Source organism: Nothoprocta perdicaria, unplaced genomic scaffold (assembly GCF_003342845.1).
Source record: "Nothoprocta perdicaria isolate Ctin4 unplaced genomic scaffold, notPer1 scaffold_4, whole genome shotgun sequence".
Taxonomy (NCBI): Eukaryota; Metazoa; Chordata; class Aves; order Tinamiformes; family Tinamidae; genus Nothoprocta; species Nothoprocta perdicaria.
The window spans coordinates 1,256,362-1,273,163 of NW_020455643.1; the positions used below are offsets into that span (position 1 = coordinate 1,256,362).

A 16,802-nucleotide genomic window follows, 5' to 3' on the forward strand; every position below is an offset into this window, starting at 1 on the left:
AAGCACGGTCAGTTTGACAGTGGGGAGAAAACAATGTTTGAATAAGAAAGGGCTCTTAAAGGAACATTTGCGGACACCACCACTGTTGTTTGTCACCCGAGCCGAAAAGTTCTAATCAGCCAGTCAGGACACAGAAATATTCCTGTAAAAACTGGCCAGCTCAGGGTAGATGTCAAATAAGCAGAAGCAGCAGTTTGCAACAACAACAACAACAACCCTGCAAGAAAGAATAGCAGAAGATTTTCTTCAGTGAATACTAAGCCTGTTGGGTATGAAGCATTATTTGCTTTTGAAAAAGATAGAGGAAGGCATGAGGTTTGTTAGAGAAATCTCTCGTTGTATGTTAATGCTCTAGGTGAATGTAATTATTTTCCTGATGGATCTTAGAAACCTTTCACCTGGGAACTGGCTGCCTCTGCTCCCCAGAACCACAGTCCCGCATGGCTCAGCTGTGACTTGGACCTGTATCCAAGTCTTGGACCTGTATCTAAGGCTTGGACTTGTATCCAGGGCGCCTGTATCTGCCCATAGGATCAGGGCTGATTTCTGCACCCAAGTCTCAGCTGTGCAAAGCGCTCCCACTTCAGAGGGCAGTGCTGTTTAAATTTAGACTGTTTCAATACATGTTATTTTGAAAAGAACCAAGAACAGCTATTTATATATTTGCTCCAGAAGAAAATTTGCAACAGCAGGATTTTTTTTTCTTTTCTAAATCTCCTTGCTCTCATCGTAACTAGATTGATGATTTCTGTGTTTCTCCTTTTAGGAGGATAACTAGAATAAGTTGCCAGCTGAATTTCTCTTTTATTTTATTCCAAGTTTTAATTTAAGACAGAAGAAGTGTGGCTAAGCTTCTTACTTTATGCAATTATTCTCTGGCCCCCAAACCAGGTTCTCTTCAACCACGCAGCTCTGTGTTCCCTATTGCCTCTGTCCCTGGGGCTGCAGTGGGGGACGTCAGTGACTGCTGGCAGCTAAAGGCTGGTGACAAAACCGCAGGAAGGCAGGTGAAGCAGCGCTGGAATTGCCCAAACTCGGTTTCGGGAGTCACTTGACCCCAGGAAGGGTTTCCTGTCCCCATTTCTGCATTCCCATGTGTGACACCCGTGTTTGCACAAACACCCAGGCGTATAATCCAGTGATTAAGCTCAGGATGCAATGCAGAGGTGGCAGGCAGAAATTTGGCATCACACAGATTGTTTTTCTGGAAAAAAAAATAATAATCTGGCCATCAGGGTGTATCAGAAACCAGCGACATTCCCTGGTACAAAAACACAGGAATTTGTCCAGGACACAGTGCTGGAACTGAAGGCCCTAGACCTACATTCAGCTTGGTGCCCGTGAGGTGCTCCATTAGACTCCATGGGCCCTCATATGCCAGGGAGGTGAGGCTGGAATGATGCAGGTATTTAAAATTAAATGGCTAAAATCTCTTCCCCTTCTGTGACTCAGCCCATGGAAATTCCCCTTTGTACATCTGCTCTTTCCCTTAAAACCAGGTTCAGCTTCATGGCTTCATTCATGATTGCTAAGTTCATTTCTTCATCCACAGACTCTTATTCATCTTTTATCTCTTGGTTTATTTATTTATTTATTTTTGCTTTATATTTCTTCAACTTTTGAATCATATGAGAGCAAAAAAAAAAAAAAAAAAAAAAGACAGATATTTTCCAGATTTGGATAAATTTTGAAAAGTTACAAACACAGAAAAAAAACATACATTAAACATTACATTCAGTGACAAGGGAAGGAAAAGGAGGAGAAAGGAAAAACAAAAACATTTAAATATTTAACATTTTTTAGCTCTTTAAAGTTGCTCCACTTGAAACCTTCTGAAAAACAGAAACAAAACTCATTTTTTCACTGACTCGAAGACAGTAAAAAGGATAATATACATTGAGATTAAAGAACCAAAGGAATTTTTTTTTTTACAGATATAAAGTGAATGAGGAAATATGAGAGAATCGGTAGTGAACGGCTGCCCCACTTACAGCTGCCCAAACGACAGCACGTGGAAACTCGGAATAGCTGCAGACTGCCCTGCAAATGCTTTCGTGGCTGAGAAGAGTTTCTTCTCTTTTTTTTTTTCTTTCTTATAGAAGGAAAAATAAGGTAAGAAAAAACTACGTTTTAATCACTTATGCATTCCTCTGCCTGAATCAGGCAAAGAGAGGAAAACCAGCCCCGAACGCTGATTCTTCCTTCGTAAGCTTATTTTGGGCAGTGCTTAACCTTCTAAATCTGCTGCGCTTCCAGCAAACACAAAAGAAGATGAAATGTGTACATGGGGAAGGAACTGCAGGATGGCTCTGCCTTCTGGCTTCTTCCCCACTAAAATGGAGACCTCTGTGCACGTTCACAGAATCACAGAATCACAGAATATTTAAGGTTGGAAGGGACCTCTAGAGATCATCTAGTCCAACCTTCCTGCTCAAGCAGGCACACCTAGAGCATGTGGCACAGGGTGGCATCCAGGTGGGTTTTGAAGACCGCCAGAGTAGGAGACTCCACAACCTCCCTGGGCAGCCTGTTCCACTGCTCTGGAACACGTTAGCTATAAAGTAAAGCTCCTTTTGGGTGGACCTTCCTTCTTTAGTCAGCAGGTTCTCCCTGAACACTCGGGGACCTTGTGCTTAAGGATGCTCCCAATGGTACCTTGTCCCATGGCTGCTTTGCTCAGCTCTGGAGCAAAGGCAGATGAGTTGAGATCTGGGTTGGTTTTTAAGCTGGTTTCCTAGTTTTATGGCAAACAGGCTAAAGAAAAATTGCATTTCTCATATGGACGGGAAAGCTACTTCTATACCAGTAAGCTGATGGTGCGAAGGAGTGTTCCCAGACAACAGAGGTTATCTGGTAGCGTTACCAAATGCATCGAAGGTGCAGCATTAAACAGGAACATCCCTGCTCCATGCCAACCAGTGGCCTCCTGGCAGTTTCCAAAGAGCCAGGAGTTATGCAGGGCCAGGGACATTCCCGCTGCTCAGTTTGCCTGTGGCTGCCCTGGTCTGGAGGTAAAAATGGTTCAGAGCAGGGCCAGGGGTCATGGAACACCTACAGGTAGTTAGGTGCTCCTACAGGTAGGTGGTGGCCTCCCTGCTCTCCCTTTCCCTGGCCTGCGCCACGGCCACGTTGAGGCACTGCAGCCACTGCTCCGCGTTCTTCTCGTCTTTGGCCTTGAACACGTACGTCTTGCTCTCGGTGAAGATCTCAAAGGCGCGAGGAAGGCTGCGGTCCCGGCGCTTCCTCGCCACCACTTTAACGCTCTGCACCTTGCTGAGCTCGATGGGGCAGTCGTCTGGGTCGTCTTTCTGGAACAGGGCACAGAAACAACAGCACGTTTATAAAGTCAAGCGCTCCGTGGCCCGCTGAGCAGCTCGAGCTGACAGAGTTGGGCTGGCAAACACTGCTAGGGGGGAGCATTTCTCAACAGAGCCATTGTGGGTCACAAACTCACACAGCCACGAGGTACTTGTACTACTACTTAGTATTGGCACTACTTAGTTCCCTAATGGTGATGATTTCAGCTATTAATCCAGTCTTGGATATCCCCTCCCCTGGCTTTAAACAGTGGTGACCCTTATTGAAGATGCCTGAGGAGCTCCTGCCCATGGGTCTCTTGCATGAGCGCAAATGAAGCAGAGCCTGACGAGCCTAAAGGCTGAGGGTCAACAGGCCTCTGAGCGCTCGTGTCATCCAGGGAGCAGGACGGGCACAAAGTCGCTTCTAAAATCAGTGGGAGATCGACTGACATGTCAGCCACTTCTCTCCAGTTAAACGACTCTGTATTGCATCCCCAGGTAGTTCCCAAACTTCAGCCATTCCCAAATTCCATCTACTTTTACATTTGGGGATGTGTTCTCAGAAGCAGGACAAGAAGGAGGCTTTACTAAAAATAAATGACACTGTTTAAAATGGAAACATTTGGAGCACACATTTGCAAAAATGTTTAGCCCATCAGCCATGTGTGGTCAACGGCAAAATACTTCCTAGGCATGAAAATCAGGCGGTGCCCTGGAGACTCCCCTAAGCACAATAAGTTCCTTCTGCTCGTTTAAGAAAAGGGAGTGGGTACTTGGAGTGTGGTCCTGGAACATGAAAAGCAAATATAACATTTACTTCATAACGAATGAAGAAGATAGGGCAGTGCAATTATAATTTTATTTGAAAATGCATAAAGTAGATAAGTCTATGAATGTTACCATTTTTATAAGAGTGGGAATATGATGTGTCAGAAAAAGAGTTCATAGTTCAAAGCTGGGGAAGTTTCCTGAGGAAGGGGAGGTCGGTAAGAGGAGATCTGTAAGGTGTGAAATGTGGTCTCCAAAAGAGAAGGTCAAGCCCAGGGCCCTGATTCCTCACAGGTGTTTAGGTACCTCTTGTAGAGCTTCCCATATTTTTTACTTAGAATGGTAGAGTTTTAATCCAAAATTCAGAAGCAGATTTTCCTAAAGCTGGAGGGCAGGAAGGATCTGAATGAGATTTGGGGGCTGAAACTCCAGCTCAGGAGTGATGACTGCTCTGCCCTTTCCTGCCCTTCATAGTGAGTTCTTGGGCTGGGCCTCCCCACTTTTGGAGCTCTTCCACATCCCGGCCCGGTGTCCTGCATTCCTTGCAGTGCTGCAGTGCTTCCCGGCCGGGAGGACGTTGGATGCCACAGGACGTTGGATGCCACTTATCAGCAGAGCAGCAGCCGACAAAGGTGCCACTGCAGCCACCAGGCAGGTCCCTCCGGACACGGATCCGCTGCTTCCCGGCTCAGGCCCTGCTGCTGCTGAGTATCCTGGGATGGATTATTTATCTGCATCATTCACTCCTTACCAGTAATGCCCTCCTGGTCCTGAGAAGTTACCTTTGAACAGATAATTTCCAACCCACATCTTCAGTTCTGGCAGAACAACTCTCCTCTCTGGGGACACCAGCCCGTGACCTGCAAAGGAGCCGCTGTTTCCAGAGGCAGCGTTGGCAGCATTAACGCCCCGGGCATGGCCAAGGGGCAGCAGCTCCCCTGGCTGCACAAACACCGGCTCCAGCAAGTCTTTATGAGGAGTTCAGGCCCCCATCTAGCAGAGAGGACACACTCCTCATTATTCGTCATGCACACATTGGGTTTGACCTCAAGTTCCTAAGAAAGTTGATGGCCCCCTCGGCACATTCCTGTGGAAGGAGCTCACCACAGTTTTCCAAGAGCTGAGGATGTGGCTCGCGTTGGGACCTCTCCCGCCTTGGTTTTCTCATGCCTGCCTCTGCCCCAGCGGCCGCGCGCCCGCTCACACGGAGCAGACGCTGTTCGCGTGGGGACTGCTCCTGGCCCTGCCACGGGGGAAGGCAGGGGCCTCGTCCCCTGCCTCCCCACGAAGGGGGACAAACAGCAGACACACCGGGCAGCCAGCGCCCGCTGTGCTGAGGGCAGAGCAGCCTGGGATTTTCTGCTTAAAAAAGGGGAAAATGATAATTATTGAAACACCCTTTAAAGGTGAGCATCAGCTGGTACTGAACCTATCTTACAACACATGTCTGCATCGTCCTTATGGCTGCAATCAAAGCCTCAGAAGTCACTAGAAGCTGAGGAAAAGGCAATTTTTTGGCAAAAGACGGTCGCATTCAGGCACTGCCCCGTGTGCCCAGGCACATCTTCCTCCCAGCTCAACGCCCTGGTAGTTTCCCAAAGGATGGGACTCAGAAAGGCACTGAGAAGCTAAAGAGATTTGCTAGGTTTCCCTAATAATAAAGATTATTTACCAAAAATATGAAGGTTTGACTCAAACTCGAAAATGCAGCTATTTGGGGATTATCTAAGCAAGCTCTTACAAGAGAGCTCTTTGTAATAAAGACTGTTGAGCATAATTCTCCTTGTGCAAAGCGGCAGAAAGTCAGCTCCTAATAAATGAGAAATAAAAACCACTGAAGACCAAGTTCTCCTATAACCTACTCAATGTCCTATATTCAAACAGTTTAACTAGGATTTTATCTGAGTTGCTCTGAATTTAGACAAAGGGAGAAATAAAGGCAAAAAGGTCCTTGCGGACACAAGTGCTTTTCATGTCCTCACCTGAGAAAACCCTGCATTTCCTCTCCAGGCAGCACTGGGAGCCCCATGGTGCAGAGAGAGCACGAGGAAAAGCTGGGTGTTAAAAACCACAGGGAAGCGGTGCTGCAGAGAGGGAAATAAAGCAGCAAGCCAGTGCTCCTCCGACTTACGGATTTGCCTTTCCGAAAAAGCAGCTGGTTGCCAGCAAGGGTGAAGTAGCGGGTTTTCCACCTCTTGATGAACTTCCAGCGGACTTGCTTCTCCTTGAGCTTGCCTTCGATGAGAGGCTGCCCGTCCTGGTTCACACCTGCGGAGGGGACGGAGGCGGTTAGTGCCCAGGGGACAGCAAAGGCCTTTGGCGCTTGCAGCACGAGCGGCCACCGCCACACGGGAGGCCTCGTCTGTCCCTTCGTTCCTGTCCCGCTGCTCCCTGCATCCTTGTCCCCACCGCGCCCTCCCAGCTGCTCCTCAGCCCCACAACATTCACAGAATCACATTAAGCTGCTCTAGTTGGCTGTACATGACACCTAAACTGCTGACCAAGCTGTTGCGTTATCACTGCTGGTTGTGCAAATACCTGCACAAAGTCCTGCCCGGGTGACACGTGGCGCAACAGCCCCATCGTCCTGCTCTGTGCCACTCACTGGCACAGCCCTCAGCTCACTGTATCTTCATATTACAGTTAAGAAGTGAGCTCTGATTCTGACAACTTATTTCTTGAAGACTTCTGGTTTACTTCTGAGATGGGATCCACACCTCCATCATCCTGCACATGCTCACGTGAAGCTCCTTGGGTAGGAGATATCCCCAAGGTGGATATTTCTGGGATATCCCAAGAACACACGTAGCTGGGTGCCAGGAATTGCCACCTCAGAGCATGACATGAGCTGCAGAAACATCTAGATAGGCACAAGAGTAACCTGATATAAACAGGCAGTTGTTGGACAGTTGGATTTGTGCAGCTTCCCGCTCCTGGTCCCACTCAGCCGAGCATTGGTACCAGTTGCTCTGCAGTAGCAACGTATCTTAACTCAAATGAAGAAGCTGGAAAGCATGAAAAGACCAGAAGACACAGAGATGGTTGGCGGTCAGGAAAGCAACACGAGAAAGGGAATTAATGTGTAGTTTTGTCCTAACGTGTATTTTTACAGCCAAAGTCTTCCAAAACCAGGATTTGCTAAAGAAATGCTGATCTCCTTCAAAGCACTCGTGGCTGGAACCGCTGCTGTAGCTGCAGTTCTCACGTCCATGGGGAGCTCTGACGTCAGCTTCCAAAGACGACATAACGAAGTAGCTGCCGCTGTGTCTGACAGTATGATTAGAAGAAAAAGATCTGGAAGGATAAGAATGAAGCTTTATTTCAATATTTTTATAAACCCCTTTGCTTATTTTCAGCGCGGTTAACTTCACAGAATCACAGAGTAACGTGGTTGGAAGGGACCTCCAGGAGTGTCTGGTCCAACCCTGGGCTCAAAGCAAGGCCAGCTATGGGGTCACCCTAGGTTGCTCATGGATTTATCCAGTTGAGTCTTGAAAACTGAAGATGGTAACTCAGTGGCCACTCTGGGCCATGCTTGATATTCCTCACGCTGGGAATGTTCTTCCTTATATCGAGTCTGAACCTCCTGTGCTCCAGTTATGCCTGCTGACTCTCATCCTCCCGATGGGCACCCCAGGAAGACCCTGTTCCATCTTCTCCACGACCTTGGAGCAGGTGTGGACAGGCTGCTGTCAGGTTCCCCTTCAGCCTTCTTGCCTCCAAGCTGAACAAGCCCCTTGTCTCAGCCCCTCCTCAGGGGCCGGTTGCTCCAGCCTCCTTTGTTGGCCTCCACTGAAGTTGCTTCATTTGTTGATGTCTTTCCTGAACGGGGCAGGGTGAGGTGTCCAAAACTGGATGCAGAATTTGAGGTGAGGTCTAATCTGTGTAAACCGCCCTTATATCCCACCTGCTGCTTTAGTTTGGTCTCTGAAGGAAACGACTTTCCTCCCGGCGCCGCTCCTGGTGTCCTGGTCAGGACTCACCCGCGCGTCTCGGGGCGCTGAAGGCCCAACCCTGCAGCGAGTGCCCGGAGCCACGCGGGCCGGGAGCAGCCCCCTGTGCGGCAACGCGGCACCTAACGCGTGCGGAGGCAGCGCGGCCGCTCTGAGTGCGGCCGGAAGAACCTGCAGCCAGGCAATCACTCACCAGCTGGAGCGGGCAGTGCCCCACGCGCACCTCAATCACTGGCGTGTTATTTCTGCTTTTTCTTTCTTCAGCTCACATGAATCTAGACAAATTGCCAAGAGTTCAGAAAAATGGTTCAATAATGATTTAGGACTGAGTGATCTTTTACATCATGGGAAACTGAGGATGTGTATTCTCTCTAATTTGCCCAAGCCAATGTAAAAAGGGGACATGATGAAGGCTGCACATATCGGACATTATCACCCAGCAGGGAAGGTCACAATGTGATCCTAGAAATAAACCTGTACTGTAACAAGGAACAGTTTGCCTGAGCAACTGCTTAGGGAGGCCATGAGTTCGCTTTCGCTTGACTTCCAAAAATCAAGGTTGGATATCTTTAGAGAAATATGAGAGGATTATATAGATGTAAGAGAAGACACTCCTTTGATATAAACATTATTGGGCTAGATTTTCATGGCTACTGTTTTACAGGAGCTCAAAGTCAGTGACCAAGCAATCCCACTGGATTTAGCTCTCCGTAGGGTGGCATGCTGGCATGTATCATGGGACCTATACATTTATACTAAACACTTTTTATAACTTCTTCTGTAGAATACACACAGAAAAGCAAAAATATTACCCAAACTGAAAGTGGAAAATTATTTACTGTAATTTCCATTGCCTCTTTAAACATCTCATTACACAGGGACCAACTCCCCAGTCAATATAAATATCCCTTAACGTAACTGTCCGTGGGAATTATATTGTTATTAATTGTCTCGCCTTCTTTGCAGAACTGCATCCAGCTTTAAGCAGTTTTGGTCCTGAATAAAAGGGGGAAGAGAAAAAAAAGAACCTCTTCCAAGATGAACTCAAGTCAGATAAAAACAAAGTATTAAATCTTGCATTTGATGAAACACACAAACATCCACAAAAATTCAATCCAATCATGAATGATCTTAATGATAATGAACTCTGCTTAACGGGAAAGAATGGAATGTGTGGGGGGTAAGCAGAAGATCACGGAAATTAACCTAGGGGAATACGGATTCACTTGCTTTCATTAATCACCACATTTGGTTTTGTTGAAAACCTAGAAAGGACACATTACTGAATGCCACTTTTTATAATTTTCAAGCAAGCATTATAGCTGGGATATTTCAGTTCACCAGATAATCACCACTGCTAGCAAAAGATAAATGTATTCAGAAGTTAATATGGTGTAGGCTATTCTGAGCGAATTGCTTTTTTAAAGAGGAATTCATAAAAAAGCCTCAGTTTTACCCGAATCATTGCCCATGGGCACAACGTCTCTTCTGCAGCCCACAGGGATTACTGCAATTTCTTTGTAAGCTTCCAGAATATGGAATGTACTGCAATTCCCTCCTAGGCTATCAAGTGGTTTTACTGAATGTTTTTTTGTGCAAGAGCCTGTGAAGCCAACTGTCAATACAGAAGGTTATGTTGAAATGAGGCTCTTTAGAGCCAGCTTTTCCTCGCAAGAGGCGCATATTATATTGACTAAAATCTTAAATATGCCTGGTACTCGTGCTCCAACAAGCACTGTGTAAAAAGGAGCACAACCTTTTAGAGCTCTGTGAGCACCTGCACGCCAGGCACACGGACGCACCGGAGCAGGAGGCACCAACAGGCTACGTGGGAACCCTCCCGCTCAAGAGTAGCGGGGAAAGAAAAGAAACCAACACAATAACCCAATTCCAGATGATTTAACAGCACTTTTGGAAAAATGTGATTGTCTAAGAAATGCTTTGCAGTGACAAGAATGCACGCGAAACACCCAGACTTTCTCTGGGTTAATTGCTGGGCGCATCCGCCGCATTGCTCAAGCACGGGGCCGCGCTCCCATCACCTCGGCCCCCAAACGCGGCGCGTCTCTCAAAGCCACCTCAGCCACGTCTGAGCTGCCGTCCTAAGGCAGGATCAAGGCTTTAAGGCATAATCCTTTCCTAAGTCTTGAGGATAAATGGCATCTTGCAACACGGTATCCAAAAAATGTAACAAAACCCAGCATTAACGAAAACCAAAAGAAAATAATAGAAAAAGAATTTGCCTCTGAATTCTTTCTTTGAGAAGAATTTGGTCATGAAGCAGCATTGCTGAGAGGGAGGAATGACTTTCTTGTCTTTCAGAAGTATTTGAGATTTCGGAAGTGTGTGTCCCGCTGCGGAAGGAGAGCACAACGTGTTCACGTCCTTGCCGTTCCTGGCAGTTCGATGGGAGCTCAGGGCCCTTCTACCCGCCCCGCTCCAGCCCTGCAGAGCGAGGAGGAGGCTGCAGCGCCTCGCGCCGCGATGGATCCTCACGTGGCATTGTCGTGGTGTCACCGCTGGTACTTCATCATGGCCCCGCTGATGTTCCCCAGCTACCGATGCCGCTGGCAGCCCCTCCGTTCCCGTGTCCTCCTCGCTCCCCAGATCCACTGACCCTCCTGCAGCACCAGGAGCCTCTTCTGCCCAGACCCCGGAGCCTCCTCCTCTCACTCGCTGCTCTTCCACACATTTGGCAGGCGCTGGCACCTCCAGATCCAACCAGCTTTTTAGGATTCCGGACCGTTGCTGGGCTTGCTCTCTGGTTTGGGGAGGAGGAGGAGAAAGCTGCTAGGTGTCGAGAGTCATTATCGAGCACAAACGCTGGGCCTGGAGCTGCTTTAACAACATGGCCGGGAGAGCAGCGCTGCTCCTACCCGCAGCTCAGACAAGATGCACAAATAAAGATGAGGAGTTGTCAAAGGGTAGGAACCAACTCTGAAAAGCCTTTCAGCAACATGTATTTAAAGTCAAAAGTTCCTACATCTGCTGAGAAGGTAATATTTCACTTAAATCCCAGTGCTTTACTAGCAGTTTTTTTTCCACGGGGGTTTAGCTGACAGGATACAAATGCAAGCCAGATAAAAGTCGAGCCCAACAAAAGATTTATTTTTCCACTCCTAGAAGCGGCAGCGTGTTTTCAGGGGCAGTATCTGCATCTGCTATGTAGACGCCAGCACAGAGAAATGAGAGAAACGCAAGTGCAACAGAGTGGTCTGCGGGTTGGAACCTCTTCCCTGCAGCCACCGGTCCCCATCACATGACTGGGAAGGATCTCCGGCCCTGGCTCCGGCATTCCCGGGAAGCGCTCCGTCCCACCTCCGTGCCCACCGCCAAGCCCTGGGAAGCACGGAACTCTCGCCCTGGAAAACCTGGCAGCCGCGGGGCACAGTCTCCGTACAGTAACCCTGGCACTTCGCACAGCCGTAGAGATGCAGGACTCTCATTTACACGTGGAGAAAAGGGGGATTAACACAGAATTCACTGCTGCCTTTTCACAGCATCTAGGCAAGGGATTCACCCTCGGGAGGGCAGCGACCTTCCCCCGTGTTTCTGTGCGTAGGGTGACACCAAATGGACAACACGGTGATGCATGTGATTTCTCAACACAAAACTGAAAAGTACTCAAAAATAATGACAACTAAGGAAGAGTACACCCAGAGCCCTTGCTTCCATGCCCTGTGTATGCTCACTTCTGAAGGACTTTTAGCATCAAGCACAATACACAGTTTACTCTAGTCAAGATGTAGGTCAAGTGGTCTGAACGCAAACCCTGGAGCCTCTTGGCAGGGCCGCACATGGACTCGCTTTTGGGAAGCTCTCCTTACGCTAACTGAAAGGCACTCGAGCTCACCAGGAACCGCTGTCTTTTCGTGGCCTTTTTGCTGCTGTCTAGGTCCAGGCTGCAGACACGGCAACAGTGCCCACCTGCGTGGGCCTCTAAGGGCCCCAGAAACACCCGGGAGATCTCGGCACTTGGCTGGGGAAGCAGAAGGGAGCAAGATGTCAAAATATCTGGGATGTCCCCAGACCCTGATGTCTCATTCTTTCACAGGGTGGCACAAACATCTAAGCAAAAGGCGCTTCCTCCAAATTTCAATCACGGATCTTCCACACGCGGCTATCAGAAAGCTTCAAAAAAAACCTCACCAGAACCGCCTACCTGGGCAAAGGGTTTTCCCACTCAGTCTGTATATCAGAGGTCTTATGGCTGTTACTCAGTATTAGCTGGTTCCTAAGAAGATGTACACGATGGATTCATTTATGATAAAGCAAAGGAGAGCGAGGAGGAACGCTCGCCCCGTGGCCGCGGTGCCCTGCCAGCCCAGGAGAACAAGAGGCGGGTGCAACGTCCATGCCAACCTCCCCGGACACGGGCAGCCCCCGCGGCGCGGCCCAGCAGAGGTGTCTCCCGCATGGACACGCTCCGTTATCCGGACACTGCCGGACAGGCGGAGGGCGCTCCTGCCCCGGGGCTAGTAGGGATTTGCTCCCGCGGATTTACGAGGCTGCGCTGCCCCTGGGCTGCGGCCCTCTGGACAAACAGGCTTTGCTTAGCACTCTGAATCTCCCCGGACACGCCAAGATGAGGAGTTTACTGAGAATCCAATTAGAATAAAGGCTGTCTACTTTGTGCTTGAAAGTTCGCTCTCCCTTTTCCATTAGCTCTCTCCCCCGAGAGCACGACCATGACTGCAGAGCGAAGAGAGGCTGCGTTATCTCTGCTGCATCATCCATCCTCGGAGCTCGCCTGCCAGCAGTAAATCTCCCCTGCTCACAGCACATCAGTAATGAATGCAGATCACTTACCTGTTGCCTTCTCGGGATTATTGCACATAAAACACTGCCAAGTTCCTGCTTCCTCGCTGTAGCCGAATAAATCAAAGAACCTCACTTCTTCCAGGTGCATCTGTACATGGTCCAGATCCTAGGCCAGTAATGAGAAAAACCAAAGCCATTCAGCACGAGGACTCGGCCCAGTTAACAGCTCGTAAAACCAACCACAAAGGGCAGCGCGTTGGGAGCCAAGTGCTGCCTTTTATATTTTTCATGTGGACAAACAACCTGCCTGGACAGATGTACTAAACAGGACACATCTCTCTTTTGATCATCACCAGCAGCTAATATAACAAGTCTTCAGGAGGCAGAGGCCTGGCTGGGTTTTTTTTTTTTTTTTTTTTTTCTCTCTGCAGCATCCTCAGCACTCGGTCGGGAATCACTGATACAGAATGGAGGTTCTCAACCCAATTCTCCTTCCCTCAAACGAACATTTGCTTCCCAAACCACAGCAATGACAGCACGAATTTGTGTTGGACAAAACAAATCCGTGTGAAGGCAGTGAGAGCAGTCAGGGAAGGACAAATGATGAATCTTAAAAGAAACCTTAATGTCCAGCTCGATGTAAGAAGCCTATAGAAACGACACCAGCAGCTGCAAGCACGGAAAAGATGGTGCATGCTCTCGGACAACTAATAACACTGCATAATTCAGGGTAATCTAAACCCAGCTATTGAATTTTAAAAGGGGCTCTGACCTGGCACCGAAGCAAAGAGCCCAGTTAAACGACCCTCGGGCACTCGGAGGCTGCCAAGGTCCCTGCGTGGGGACTGCTGAGCTCCTGCAACCCGCGTGCGGCAGCCCAAAGAAAACACGGGTTCACACAGAACACACAGCAAATGGAAAAAAAAACCCTCCTCCTGCCAGGGACATTAGTTCAACCCGTGGAACAAGACTGCACAAAGGACAGAGGTGTCTGATCCAGGCCTGTTCCATGTGTGCTTGTTTCAAAACACGTACAGAATGAGAGAGGGGAGAAGCCCGTGGCCCCGAGGAGAGGCCCTGGGGCACCGCGCTCGCCTCCCCGGCCTGGGACCCGCGCAGGGAGCGGCTCTTTTCCCGAGACGCGGAGGGGCGCGAGGCGGCCGCCCTGCCCCGCTGCAGCCCTCCCTGCAGCAGCGTCGCTTCACTCCGCCGTGCCCACGGAAGTGCCCAAAGAGCCTCGCCATGGCCCACGCTGCCAGCTCCGCCCGGGGCGGCAGAACTCACAGGAGAAGGGGGAGAAAAACCTGGCGACCCTTGAAGCTGCCTTGGCTCGGTGAACACCCCAGACCCTCCACACCGACGCTTTAAGCAAGAGCACCCTCGAGATGTCCTCCTTGGAGGGGAGCCGCTCTCCTTGCTCCCAGGCTCCACACGCAGCAGGAGCCCACGCTGCTCCTCTGGCTCCCCCTCAGCGTCGGGCCGCTCGCCGTGCTCCGCGCTGCGGAGTCAGGGCTCCTGCTGCAGGAGCCTTCCCACCCGCTCGTGCAGTCCCTCACGCCGGCCGGCCCCGGCTGCACGGAGGCTTCAGGCTCCCTCTCCAGGAGCGCGTGCACGGGGCCGGTGCGTTTGCACAGGCTGCTCTGCCCCATGCTGGAAACTGCCAGTAAAACCACACCATGGCACCTTCACCCTTCTTTCCAAAGGGATCTGCCCAAAGGCAGATCGCAGACAGCGACCGGGAACACCAAACACTGCTTGGGACTCGTGGCTGGTGACTCCATGGGACAGCAGAAGAGCCAGGCAGCTCTCCAGCTTCTCAGTCTCCTTCCCACTCTAGGTTCTGGATGAAGAAGCTCCCTGGACAAGGAAAGGTGCCACAGCCGTGGCCAAGAACGTGCTCTGTCCTGATGTGCCCTGCCTCTGCTCTCCCTTGGTTTGGGGCTCTGGGAGGACACGACATGGACAGAACGATGAGGGGTTTGCTCTGAGTGCAGCTGGCCTGGGCACTCCAAGAACAGATGAATCAAAGAAACCTCCAGGCACCTCTCCATCCTGAGAAAAATCTCCTTAGCTGCTGCAGTGAGTCAGTGGTGTGATCAGCAGATCAAAAGAAAGGCAAATATGTGTTGAAAGCCCAACACAACAATCGTTCCTACTCTTACCTTTCCACTCTGTAGCAGTGGAAATAACCTGAAATCAGCCGCTTGTTTTAGGAAGAGGGGGCTGCATGGTAAAAGTCAACTCAAGGAGGGGCGATTTATCTCATCCTTATGATCAACTCAAAAATACCAGCGTCTCCATTGTGAAAGTGTGGCACTTTTGTGCTGCGTCAGCCGAGCAAAGACAAGAGGACAGAACTAACAATGGCTTCAGAATGTGAATTCTTCCCTCGCAAGGCTCCGCAACAACAGGCCGGCCTGGGGCTCATAAAGTAGTCACCCTGTCTCCCTTCTGACACAGCATGAGTCAACACAAGGAATTCTGCTACGAGCTCCAAACCAGCTTAGTTTTTATAATGCAGCCTGCGTGTACTTTGATAAAGAGCTATGAAGCAACTGAACGGAAATCTGTGAAGATGTACATCTGGAAATGCTTTACTCCTGGCACGTTTTAAGCAGTGTAGTATAAATATTTTTTGTGGCAGGAGCGTACTGCACAGTGATACATGACATTCCTTCTATAAGCTAGGTATTCATCGCAAATTCCTTGCACACACATACTCAGGCCAGATCCAAAGATCCGTTACAGTGATGTAAATCTGGAAATACTTCTCAGAATTTAGCTTGGAATAACTCATTGATGCAATATATTCTTCTCCAGGTTTGCAAAATGCTTTACTAAATTATAAAAAAGTGCAAATTCCCAGTGTCACAGGGCAACCATGGAGCAATTGCAGAGCAGTAATTCTCATCTTGGCTGCCTGTGGTTCCTGTTCCCTTCTGCAGGGCTACACCCGACTTGCCCCATGTGCTTGTCGGGCACAGAAGTTCCCTGATAAGGTACTGGAATGTGACTCATACAATTTGAATATAATACAGAACTTTGACACTGCATTTACATCAACACATTTCAGAAACATTTCTATGAAGAGGTAAGTATGACATTTAACAAGATAACCACACATTTACAGTTTTGCTTTGTGCACTAGTGGAAGAGGAATAATATTAACTACAATTATTTTGCAAATCATTTGTAGTATTTTAATCTCCACTAATAACAGGAAGAGCTTAAAATTCAAATGACTGCAGAAGCTTCTGTCCAGCAAAATCACTACTAAGTGATGTTGGGAATCTTCTGCCAAAGGCTCCTCTAACTAGTGCTTTTGGGCAGCGTAAAAGTTAAAAGAAGTTTTCCTTCCAGTGACCTCAGTCTTGCTCCCAGGAAACTCAGTGGGGCTTTTCCGAGTAAACTCGGTGAAGTTTTGCTAGAGGCAACAGAGAACGTGTCAGACACGGCACGTCGACTCGGCCGCGCGTCTGAAGGACGTTACGTGATCTGCAGCGCCCAGAGCTTCCAAACTTCTGCTCGCCACTTAATTCACCAAATCAGGAAAGATCAGGATCGCATTTTCTAGCTCAACTATTTTGGGAACTCAAAGATACTCTTACTGTCACAAAATGATGAAACTTCCCAAAATAGGCCAAACGCTAGTATCTGAACAGTAGGAGGATTATGCAACCGAGACTCTGGAGAGTAATCACATTTCCAGGGTGCGGGACGTATTTTGCAGAATTTCTATGTATGATGTACTCCATCTAATGCTACCCATGAAGAAATGTTCTTTTCTAAGCTCTTTATTCACCCAAACTCTTCCACACTCATCCAGCTCTGACTTTCGACTAGCAGCTTTTGGCGTGGTCTCAAGTTAAGCCACTATTAAGCAGCAAGACAGTCCTAATGCCTTCAGATGACTCAGGCTCGGATTTCACAAGCAGCTAAAATCCTTAGTGCAAGCTTCAACACGTTGAAGTGTAACTGGCCCCTAAGCTGGGGCTCAGATCTGGGGACCCCCCTATTCCCA

General features: G+C 49.0%; 1 protein-coding gene across 3 annotated transcripts in view; it reads right to left on the reverse strand.

The window, feature by feature from the left end:
• Positions 1-3,071: 3,071 nt before the first annotated feature.
• The window catches only part of VEPH1 (ventricular zone expressed PH domain containing 1), a 59,625-nt gene continuing 45,894 nt past the window's right edge, over positions 3,072-16,802 (reverse strand). For all 3 annotated transcript variants that reach the window (XM_026045355.1, XM_026045357.1, XM_026045356.1), the window contains 3 exons: positions 12,830-12,947; positions 6,199-6,335; positions 3,072-3,308 (listed from right to left, as the gene is read on the reverse strand). In XM_026045355.1, the coding sequence (XP_025901140.1) occupies positions 3,072-3,308; positions 6,199-6,335; positions 12,830-12,947 (492 nt within the window). The remainder of the gene's footprint in view (positions 3,309-6,198; positions 6,336-12,829; positions 12,948-16,802) is intronic.